This window comes from Mesocricetus auratus, unplaced genomic scaffold (assembly GCF_017639785.1).
Source record: "Mesocricetus auratus isolate SY011 unplaced genomic scaffold, BCM_Maur_2.0 Super-Scaffold_100007, whole genome shotgun sequence".
NCBI classification, from domain to species: domain Eukaryota; kingdom Metazoa; phylum Chordata; class Mammalia; order Rodentia; family Cricetidae; genus Mesocricetus; species Mesocricetus auratus.
This window is the reverse complement of record NW_024429191.1, coordinates 74,845,047-74,856,189: the sequence shown is the minus strand read 5'-3', so window position 1 is coordinate 74,856,189 and position 11,143 is coordinate 74,845,047. Positions and strand designations below refer to the sequence as shown.

At 51.4% G+C, this 11,143-nt stretch overlaps 2 protein-coding genes across 7 annotated transcripts; one reads left to right on the top strand and one right to left on the bottom strand.

Moving 5' to 3' along the window:
• Positions 1–63: 63 nt before the first annotated feature.
• Lrrc46 (leucine rich repeat containing 46) lies at positions 64–4,970 on the top strand. 4 transcript variants are annotated; one of them, XM_040749590.1, is made up of 8 exons: positions 64–299; positions 388–493; positions 2,090–2,198; positions 3,021–3,067; positions 3,326–3,435; positions 3,585–3,654; positions 3,970–4,115; positions 4,527–4,970. In XM_040749590.1, exons 1-8 carry the CDS (start codon positions 290–292, stop codon positions 4,880–4,882), a joined length of 954 nt encoding a protein of 317 aa, XP_040605524.1. In that variant the 5' UTR covers positions 64–289; the 3' UTR covers positions 4,883–4,970. The 4 variants fall into 4 exon arrangements, with proteins under 4 accessions (XP_040605524.1, XP_040605526.1, XP_040605525.1 ...); XM_040749592.1 differs by having other exon boundaries at positions 388–509; XM_040749591.1 differs by having other exon boundaries at positions 64–311; positions 388–509.
• A 693-nt stretch (positions 4,971–5,663) lies between these two features.
• On the bottom strand, positions 5,664–9,841 carry Scrn2 (secernin 2). Of its 3 annotated transcripts, none has more exons than XM_005075900.4 (8): positions 9,687–9,841; positions 9,138–9,311; positions 8,703–8,884; positions 7,394–7,593; positions 6,682–6,897; positions 6,427–6,592; positions 6,155–6,335; positions 5,664–5,975 (listed from the first exon to the last, which is right to left on the bottom strand). In XM_005075900.4, the coding sequence occupies exons 2-8, from the start codon at positions 9,309–9,311 to the stop codon at positions 5,817–5,819; spliced, it is 1,278 nt and encodes a 425-aa protein (XP_005075957.1). In that variant the 5' UTR covers positions 9,687–9,841; the 3' UTR covers positions 5,664–5,816. The 3 variants fall into 3 exon arrangements, with proteins under 3 accessions (XP_005075957.1, XP_012973039.1, XP_040605516.1); XM_013117585.3 differs by having other exon boundaries at positions 9,674–9,818; XM_040749582.1 differs by lacking the exon at positions 9,687–9,841 and having other exon boundaries at positions 9,138–9,656.
• Between the last annotated feature and the right edge of the window lie 1,302 nt (positions 9,842–11,143).

Sequence of the window (11,143 nt, the reverse complement as noted above, 5' to 3'; positions counted from 1 at the left end):
ACTCCTACGGTCCGTCGGTCCTGGCGTCCAGTCTCCTAGCAACGCCGCGAGACCTCAAAGAACCGTTCTTCTTATCCTCCCAGTCCCTTCAGTTTGGCCAGTAAAGCCACGCCACACTCCTCTAACTCCAGATCCTTTTACTCCCGTTTATTCCCACTTTTTCACCGCACCCCAAACAACTGGCTCGGAACCAACCATCCCTTGTCTGCTAAGTCTCCCTCCAGCCTGGTTTCAGTCCTCCCAGCCGGCCGCTAAGCTCGGCTCCTCTTCGTCCATCTCCAGTTAGGTCATGCCAGGAGGTGAGGAGGAAGGTGAGTTGCTGTACAGAACAACCGGGCAGCTCTCCAAGAATGTAGACAAGTGACAAAGGGGCTCGTCTTTTCACAGCTAAGAGTGCTGCCCGGACACAGGAAGGGGAAGTCCTCATTACTGAAGCCCTTATCACCAAGAGGAACCTGACCTTCCCTGCGGATGAAGACCTGTCAGAAAAGATGTGCGTGGGGAAAAAGGAAAGGGAAAGGCAGAAAACTGAGACACAGGCGTCACAGATGTTCAGTTTGCCGAGCTATGTGATTTTGTAATTCGTTTGTCTCTCCACACTCCAATCAATAGTACTTCCCTTTGAGTTTTCCTTTCTTTTTCTTTTCTTTTTTCTTTGTCTTTTTTTGGCTTTTCGAGTCAGGGTTTCTCTGCATGATTTTTCCTTCTTAAAGATGGTCCTTTTTTGGCGTCATCCTTAGCTGCCTTAGAGCATGCTCTGGCAAACTCAGAAATTCTCCCCACACTGTTGTTGCCCAGTTGATCTTTATAGATTATAGATCTAATTACTCCCTGGTAGAAACTTCCTCAGCAACCTGTTACATCCACAATAAAATCCAAACAGCATGAACCGAAACATTTCCAGCCACACCAAAAAGTGTGCAATTTCTCACACCCAGTTCTTGCCCCCTTATTACTCAGAAGTGAGAGCAGCTTGACGTCACCTGAGAGCTTGTTAGAAACGAAGACTGTCCACTGGGGATTAGCTCACTTGACAGAGTGCTAAGCACCACATAAAACTGTCCTTGGTGTAATCCCAAGAGGTAGAGGCAGGAAGATCGGAAGTTCAAGACCATCCTCCTCAGCTACAGAGTGAGTCTGAGGCCACCCTGGGCTAATGAAGCCTTGGCTTTAAGAGAAAGAAAAGAAAAGGTACCCATATCAAACCTACTGGCTTAGGATCTTCATCTCCCAGTACACAAAGGATTCACAGGCACATCCAAGTTCAAGACAGGCTGGCTCAGCACGGGCAAGTGCTATTTGTCCTGCTCGAATGTCTTGTCCCCATCCTTCTCCCACTGCCTAGGTGTCAGTCACCTCCTCTAGGAAGTTGCTCCTGATTCCTCCACTCTGGAGTGGGCACACGGCCTATGCGCCCACTTTTCATTTCTTGTACCTGCCTCTGGCATCCACTTGGCCGGCCTCCCTGATAATGATGGGCAAGGACCTATGTCATTTGTCTGGAGGACACTCAGTTAATCTGGAAGTAAGGAACGTATGGATGGAACAAGTGATTTCCCCTCCATGGGGGACTCAAAATGGGAGTGAGGGAGCTTCTTCCAGAAGCTATGAGAGAATTTCTGCATCTATCCCCACCCTGCCTCCACCATCAAGCTGATGAAGGAAGGCCTGTCTTGTTTTGAATCTCCAGGAGCTGTGAGCAGCCACCAGTTATCCAGAGGGCCCCCGTCAGCTTCCACCAACAGAGGACCGTGTGTCTGAAACTAGCTAGTCTCATGACCTAGACACCACTCCTCGGGTCAAGGAGCTGTTCTTGACATCTCATCAAAACCATTTAGCCTAAGCCCGGTGGTGGTGGCACACGCCTTTAATCCCAGCACTCGGGAGGCAGAGGCAGGCAGATCTCTGTGAGTTCGAGGCCAGCCTGGTCTACCCAGCGAGTTCCAGGACAGCCTCCAAAACAATACAGAGAAACCCTGTCTCGAAAAAAAAACCAAACAAACCATTCAGCCCTCTTCCCTCCCATCGTCCACTAAGAGCCCACAGGTGTGGACCCTAGTGCACCATTTTGCTCACTCTCCTCCTCCAGATTTCATTCCCTTGATGAACTGGAGACCGTCCGCCTGGATCGGGAAGGGATTACTTCTATTGGAAATTTAGAGGGCCTCCGGAATATTCACAGCCTCTACCTGCAGTCGGTAAGGTCTTGCCCCTATGCCTTCTGTCTTCTCCCTGCTGTGACCCTAGTCTATCTACCCTGAAAACCAATGACCGGTTCATCTTTTTCATTTCTCGTGTTTAGGTAAGTGGAACATTCCTAAATGAATCAGTAATCCTCCTGAATTGAAAGACTGATTTCTGGCCTGGCGGTGGTGGTACACACCTTTAATCCCAGTACTTGGAAGGTAGAGGCAATCGGATTTCTGTGAGTTCGAGGCCTGTCTGGTGTATAAAGCAAGTGACAGGACAGCCAGGCTATACAGAGAAACCCTGTCTTGAAACAAACAAAAAGACTTATTTCCTATCCCAACCCCACCAAGAGCTCCTAAAAAAGCTCTTGAGTTACCATTCCAGTTGGGGATAGTGGCATATGGCAGTCTCTAGAGTACCCAGGAGGCTGAAGCAGAAAAATCCCAGTGCTGGAATTAAAGGTGTGCACCACTAACTGCGCAACGCCCTTAAACTTCTTTACAAACGTTGTGAATCAACTAATATACAGTCATCATTCCTTCTGGGTTTACAGGCCACCTCTGGCTTCCTTCTTTTGAGTCTCCAGTCCTTTGGCTCCGCTCACTGGACTAGCTCAAAGTTCACACATTAACTATTGACCAGAAAAAACGAACCCTCTTCCCCAAGGTAGTGGCATCCAGCCTCGGTCAGGTTGAGTGACTATCATTCTCAAAGTGTAATGGCCACAGCTGAGAGTAGTCATGGTAAAATTAGGGCTTTGTCCCCTTAAAAAGCCTTCCCCACCCAGCTGATCTTAAACTTGGCTTCCCCACCTTGTTTTCTTCCCGCAGAATAAGATCCAGAGAATTGAGAACTTGTCATGCATCACCTCCCTGCGGTATGTGGCACCAAGACAGCAAAGGCGTCAGGAGTGGGTGGCGAGAAACTGGGTATACCCCTGCAGCTGTCCTGGGGCTCTGCAAGCCTGGCTCTTTTCAGATGAGAAGTCTAGCTCTGCTCTGCTCTCCTCACCCCACAAGGCTTTGTGTCCCCACTTGTCAGTCACTACCTACACAGGGGAGCTTGGGTCCCTGGTGCCCTCCTCCAGCAGTCCTGTAGCTCAGCCTTGTCTCTGCCCCTCTCTCTTCCTCTGCAGCTTCCTGTCTCTGGCAGGAAACCAAATCAGGCAGGTGGAAAATCTCCTTGACCTCCAGTATCTCCAGTTTCTGGACCTTTCTGAGAACCTGATAGAAATGCTAAAGCTAGGTAGGAACACCGTGCCCTGGCTCATGGAATGGATCCCATGTGGTGTCCGCCCTCCTCTTGGCTCCATGCTCCTTGTGATTTTGCTCCTCTCTCCCCCCTGGAGGGGAACAGCAGGCATGAGACCCTCACTCATTCTTTCTACCGCACAGATGAGCTCCCTCAGAGCCTTCTCATCCTCAACTTGTGTGGAAACCCCTGCACCAACAAGAATGGCTACAGGTGAGGGGACTGGAGGTGGGGTGAAGACATCTGGATGAGCATTGCCCACTGCTCCAGGAAGCCACTCTCAGCCTGCAGCCCTCATGTGTCTATTTTGCCCTCTGACCCCAGACTGAGTCTGTCCCTTTCCAAAAGTCCCATATCCAACGCCTCCCAGGAGCCAGCCTTTTGCTCTTTGGGCTGACTCCAGACCTGTCTCCTAGTCTCAGAGCCATACATACCTAGGTGTGGGCATTGACGCACATGTCACTGTGTCCTCCCAGGTTCTACACCAAAGATGCCTCATGGGTAACCTCTGTTTCTTCTGCCAAACAGGAAGATGGTGATAGGAGCCCTGCCATTGCTCTTGGACCTGGATAAGCAGCCTATATTGGAGCGCTGGACGTCAGATGAAGAGGATAAATCCTCAGATGAGGAGGAGGAATTTCCGGAGATGAATGGCCCGTTCTGTGCAGAGCGAGGTGGTTATTTTCCACAGCTTGTAGCCTCCCCGGTTCGCATTGCCCTAGGAAATGGGGAACAACACTGACACTACCTCTGCCCTGATCCTCTCTCCAGCTCTGTGTTCTCCTCCACTCCAGGCCCTTCATGTTTCCAGAGGGCCAGTAAGGACAGTGGAAGGTGACATCTTCCCAGCATGGCTCAGTCCTTGGGGTTACACGCTCACTTTCCATCAGCCTCAGGGCCCCCTGCTCCTTATGATTGAATGTCAGTGACCCTCCTCTGCCTGGAATCAGCAGAGGATGTGGGGTGCATCTCTTCCCAGCCCCAACCCAACACTTAGTCTACTAGGGATGCCAGTAGGTTTATCAGAGCCGTCCCTGAGGCCAAGGCTCTCCTGCTGAGCCTGGGCTCCACCTCTCCTCCCCCAGGGTTCTTCAAGGACTTGGAGCAGGAACTACAGCAACATCAGGGACGAAGGCAGCAGGCGGCCCTGGCAGAGCACTCATCAAGGATGGAGACACAGCCAGTCCTCACTGAGCTGCCAGCCCTCACTGAGCTGCCCCTCCTGCCCCCAGTGCCCATGGCCGGGGACAGCAACCCTGTTGTCCCTGCAGAGCCTGAGAAGGAGTCAGTCCCTAAGGCCACCTCCTCAACCCGGACCACCACTTCTACCAAGAAACCAGTTCCCACAAGCCAAAAAAGCTCTGTCCGGGCAAGGAAGGAGGCTCCGGCAGCCACAGCCCCCAGCACGTCAAAAACTACAACCAAAAGAAGCACAAAGTAGCACACAGCCTCTGCCGGCTTGCCCTCCTCCTCAGGCCTCTCACTTGTGGCAGGGGCCCCACCCCCTAATAAAGTATCTTTGCACTTGGGATGCTTTGTGTGTCACATGGGTTAAGTCAAGGAAAGGAACCAAAACCACAGTCCCCAAATCAGCTTAACCTTTCAGGAATGACCCAAAGGGCTGGCATCTCTCTTGGTCCCCAGCTGGTTTGCTGGCCCCCAAGTGGGCAAGAAGTGGGGACTACCTCACAAAAGATGCTGTCTCATGGTGAGACAGCTTTGTGTTATTTTGATTTTTTTTTTTTTTTTTTGGTTTTTCGAGACAGGGTTTCTCTGTAGCTTTGGAGGCTGTCCTGGAACTCACTTTGTAGACCAGGCTGGCCTCGAACTCACAGAGATCCGCCTGCCTCTGCCTCCCGAGTGCTGGGATTAAAGGCGTGCACCACAAACGCCCGGCCTGTTTTGATTTTTTTAGACAGTGCTTCACTGTGTAATCCTGACTGGCCTGGAACTTACTATGTAAACCAGGCTAGCAGGAACTCAAAGAAATCTACTTGCCTCTGCCTCCTGAGTAATTGGATTAAAGACATGCTACCATGCAGTCCAAGCTAAGGACTAAAACCTTGGGATCCTGATTGTCCCCAAATAGCAGACAGCTCTCATGACCTTGGGTCTTCATGCAAACACACATGAGTTAGGTCCCATCACACCCATAATTAGGGTTTATGGCTTGGCACCACAGGCGCCTCAGCTCTCCCCAACAGACCTGAGATACACTTCACTAAACAAGGAAATAAAACATATTTATTAAGTCAGCGGCTTTACCAGCCACCCAGAGCCTGGATGAGTGGTGTGAAGGGATGGTTGGGACCGCCCCACAGCTCACAGCTGGACTCAGAGCTCCTGCACCCAGTGGACCAGGAGCTGTTGCATGCTTAAGCATAGGCCTGGTGCTCCTTCTCCACAAAGGCCTGGAAGAGGCTGCCCAGCGCCTGGGGAGGTGGGGTCTGTCCACCAGTAAGTAGTCCTCTGAGAGCCTCCAGGCCTTCCTGCTCCAGGCTCTGCTGCATTTGCCGGAGCTGTTTTCCCTGATCCTGCCAGGAAAGGATGAGGTAAGGAATGTGGACCCTCTCCACCAGGCAGGAGACTAGCTGGAGGGCCCACCTGCCCCCAGCTCTGCAGTCTCTTCGAGGCCCAGGGCCCTTTACGATTCCAGATACCAGCAAGGTAAAGGTATTTCCTACCTGCCCTCAGCATAGTCCCAGAAGGTTACCTGCCCGGCCTCCATCAGCCCCAGGGCTGCCTGGTGTCCACGATAGAGTAAGTGCTGACGATCCACCTGAGTCTGGAATCGGGGGAGGATCCGAACAGGGTCCTGGGCTCCAAAGGTGGGGGACAGTACCTGGGGGGCCTGGGCCACCCCCATCTCAAAGATGAAAGGCTTGAATACAGACCTAACGAGACAGGTTGAAGGGCTGAGGTAACAGCAGGGGACTTGTCCTATCCTGTCCTGTCCCCTGCCCTGTATGTGCTCTTCAGCCTCACCTGGATGGGTCTGGTGTGGCAGTGAGGAAATGGACACAGGGCTTGGTGGGATCCTGGGGCAGGACCGACACCATGCTGGCTGTGGTGCGGAAGCCTCCGGAGTCCATGCAGATGCCACTCTCCTTGTTCCTGAGGATGTCCATCATCACCTCTGCTGTGATACGGCCTGTAAAGGAGGAGGGGCAGGGACTCAGCAAGCAAGTGTGAGAGAGACTCTAGGCCAGGGTGCCACGACCCTCTTGTCCACTCACAGACCTTGTTGCTGAAGCAGCAGCTCACGTCCAGCCCGGAAGCGGGCCTTGGCAGCTTCCATTCGTACAGGCTGTTGGGTCAGGGAGAAGACCTCTGCAAAGTCAAAGGTGCCCTGTCCAGTCCACCAACCCTGGGCCTTGGCATGGCTTCGGAGTTCTGGGTGTTCTGCTGAGATGTCGGTGCCAATGCTCAGCTGGTTAGAAATGTTGCGGGCACCCCCTGTGGAAGAAGAGGGACTTATTCATCTATCACAGAGCACTCACTATATGCCAGGCCCTAGGTAAGGTGCTTGGATTACATTTTTGGGGAGTCTTGGGGGGCTTTGGGTTTTTTTGTTTGTTTGTTTGTTTGTTTGTTTGTTTTCAAGACAGGGTTTCTCTGTGTAGCTTTGGAGCCTGTCCTGGAACTCACTCTGTAGACCAGGCTGGCCTCGAACTCACAGAGATCCACCTGCCAAGTGCTGGGATTAAAGGTGCTTTAACAAACACAGCCTGCCCTCAAGGGCCCTACAGTGATGAGGAGACAGACAAATCAATCAGAGATAAATCATAGGGATGGACACGATGAGGAAGTTCCAGGAAGGCTTTCCAGATGAAAGGGCAGGCTGGCCAAGGGATGTCAGGGAGAACAAATGTCATAACCTCCAGAAGTGGAGGGCAGTACCTGGGGAGGTCTAGGTTCCCTCTCGGAGACAGGCTCTATGCTAGACTCCTACCCTGGATCCGCTGAGCAGCCCACAGCCTCCCTGCTGTCTCCAGCACCCACGCCTCTGTCCGGTCAGCCAGTAGGAAGGTGTTATGATAGCAGAATGGAACGGGTTCCTCCCGGCAGCTGCCCCCCTGTCCATAGCGTTCCAGCAAGCCTGCGATCACACGCACAGCCTCCTGGGCAGTACTGCTCCGCTCCAGAGCCAGCCTGGCGGAAAATCAGAGGACAGAGTGATCCAGAGAGGTCTGATGAAAAACCCACCTTTCCCAGCAAACCCAGCAGCAGTGATGGTGTGTTACACATGCCTGTGATCCCTACCTAGACGTGGAGGCAGGAGGATCAAACGTTCAACTCCAGACTCAGCTACATACTATGTGACTCCTTATCTCCAAACAGACAAAAATACCCAGGCAAAATGAAAAATCAGCCACATGTGGTGCTAAACACCTTTACCCCCAGCACTTGGGAGGCAGAGGCAGGTGGATCTGAGTTCAAGGACAGCCTGGTCTACATAGTGAATTCTAGGTCAGTCTGGGATATACAATGAGAAGCTGTTTCAAAACACAAAACAAAACAAAAACAAGAAGAAAAAAATGAAAAAGCCATATGCCCATGGTTTCCAAGCTTTGAACTGAGAGTTCATGGAAAGATCTGGAAAACTGTTTCCAAAGAAGAAGTGTCCGACTCCTCCCTAGTCAGAGCCGCCCACCTTTGCCAGTTTCTATAAACTTCTATAGACGGTTTCAGTTAACAAAAATAGTACTGACAAAAAAAAATTAAACCACTCTGGGCCGCTGGGCGTTTGTGGCACACGCCTTTAATCCCAGCACTCGGGAGGCAGAGGCAGGCGGATCTCTGTGAGTTCGAGGCCAGCCTGGTCTACAGAGTGAGTTCCAGGACAGCCTCCAAAGCCACAGAGAAACCTTGTCTCGAAAAACCAAAAAAATAAATAAATAAATAAATAACAAAACACTCTGGGCCAAAGGAGGTTCTTTATCAGGCTTGGTGGCCTTTACCTTTAATCCCAGCACTTGGGAGGCAGAGGCAGGAGGATCTCTGCATTCAAGGCCAGCTTGGTCTACAGAGAAAGTTCCAGGACTGCCAATGCTACACAGAGAAACCCTGTCTTGAAAATTCAAAGACAGAAGAGGGGCAAGGAGGAGAAAGAAGAGGAGGAAGAGGAGGAGGAGGAAGAAGAAGACAGAAGGTCTACTGCAGCCTTCTTAGAGAGGCCACAGGACAAGGTCAACAGAGATGCAAGCCCAGTAAACCAGAGTGTTAGGGGGAGAGGGTGGGCATGAAGAGCCGGTCTGTACCTGAGTAGATCCATACCCAGCAGGGCTTCCCCCTCCCCAACAGGCTCCTTGGTCCACACTGCCTCATTGCCAATGCAGACACCATGTTCATTGGCTCCCATCTCGGCCCCCCACAGCCAAGAAGGGCGGCTCAGAATCACAGCATGAGTCTTTAACACCTGTTCCACCTCGATGTAGGTGCACTGGAGGTAAAGAAATGGAGAATTCACTGAAAAAAAGATCCGGGACCTGCATTGCTCTGGCCATTTTATATAAAGGCCTTAAGGTCTTATTCTCAGATCACACATGAGTAAACCTAGTTAGCAGAGGCTAACTAGTCTCAAGGTCCAGGTTGGTGGATTTAAAGTCCATACTCTTCCCACAGCATCTGCCAGCATCCCAGGTACAAGAAAACGAAGGTCTAAAGCTTGCAACTCCTTTTAAGTCCTAACCCACCTGAAGCCGGCTCCCAGGGGCATGAGTGCCTGCTGGTATAAACACCACCTCCTGCACCTCATCTCGGGGGCGGTCTGAGTTCTTTGCAAAGATCACAGCAGGGATGGCTGAGGCAGGGGGCACAGAGACAAAGCAGTCGCAGGAACAAGGGGCCTCAGGGCTCGACGAGGCCATCTGCGAAGAGGTGGCGATGATTATGTCCTTCCAGTGCCACCTCTCCATAATCCTGGCCACCGGTGGGGCCTAGGACGCTCCCTCCTATAACATGTGAACTCAGACAAGACAGAATTCATGCCAGACGCTCCGGGACAACAGCACTGTGTGCACGCTCAGAGAGCAGTGTGCACTAACCGTGCACTTAGAGTCAGCAGACAACGCAGACTCTCCAAGTTAGGAGTGTCCGCCTTGGAATCCTAGCCCTTCCGGGCTGTAGTGGTAGTTTCCAGGCACTAACGCCGGCTGCAAGAATCGCACGCTCGTGTGCATGCCCACATTCCCGCTACTCTTCCGTCCAACCCTTTCCAAGTCCTCAGTACCTCCACCTCTCACCCTTTCTGCCTCCAAGACCTTCAAAGTCGGTTCAGTACGCCACCTCCTCTGCTTCAAGTCAGATCTCTTCTTCTGGACCCTTGTACCTAGGTGGCCTGGAAGGCCTTTGTCCCCGGGGCGGGGCCGGAACAGAACACCTGAAATCCCACCGTTTCCCACCAGGGTGCGCGCTAGCTAGCACTACTTCTTGGAACTAAGTGGCCTTCCAAATCCTACCTGGGTGTCCTGGACTTCCCATTCAGGCTTATCAGAGAGTCACTATTAGGAGGTGGAGCTGAAGCAGAAAAGAAGTCTGAGTGCAGAAAGTATTCATATAATAGCCAACGCTGCTGGGGGGGTGCGGGTCTGAAGATTAAGGAAGAACTTTAGCTGCCTGTATCCTGACTTGAATTCCAAAGACTCAATCCTAGTAAAACTGCAGAGCACAAGACAGGCATAGGGATATCTCAAGTTACTGTATCGTTTATTTTACTAATTTTTTAAAAATTATTTTTAGGAGTTAGAGAGATAGCTCAGCGCTTAAGGGCACTGGGTGCTCTTGCAGAGGACCTGGGTTTGATTCCCAACTCCCACACAGTGCCTCATAGCCGTCTGTAATTCCACTTACAGGGAATCCGATGCCTTCTGGCCTCCATGTGCACCAGGCACATATGTGGTGTACAGACACACATACCGGCAAAACATCCATACACATAAAAGTTTTCATTTTATAATTATGTGTGTGTGATTTATGTGTACGGGAAGGCATGTGCCCGAGGAAGCCAGAAGAGAGTGTCCCGTCCCTGGAAGCTGGAATTACAGGTCATTGTGAGCCACCTGGCATGGGTAGTGGGAACCAAACTCAGGGTTTCTGCAAGATCAGTAATCGCTCATTTTACTTTCAACTTTAGATGCCCTTCTTAGAAGCTGTCCACCTTGCTGTTGTGTCTTTGGGAGGTTATTTATGTGTAGTCATGTGTGCGGGTATACATACACTTGTATCTGCATGCTGGTGCAGACCAGAGGTCAACATTGGGTGTTTTCTACAGTTGCTCTCCATCTTAGTTTTTGGGGCAGAGCCTCTGATGAAACCTGAAGCTTGTTGATTCTGCCCAGTGCAGATTCTGCCTGTCTCTACCTCCCCAGGGCTGGATTGTGAGTGTATGTCGCGCTGGGGATAGAACCCAGACCCTCATGTTTGCATGGTAGGCATTTTATTATTTGAACCCTTACTGGATGAATCATCTCCTAGCCTCCGTGTCACAAGGAGACATACACAAAACCCTCCTGTCTCCAAAAACCCAAGTTCTGTTCTGCCCCATGAGTGCTTAAGATTATAGAAAGATAATTTTGCGCTAGGAGATGGTGGCACACGCCTTTAATCCCGCTTGGGAGGCAGAGGAAAGTGGATCTCTGTGAGTTTGAGGTCACCTTAGTCTACAGATCAAGTTCCAGGACAGCCTCCAAAGCTACAGAGA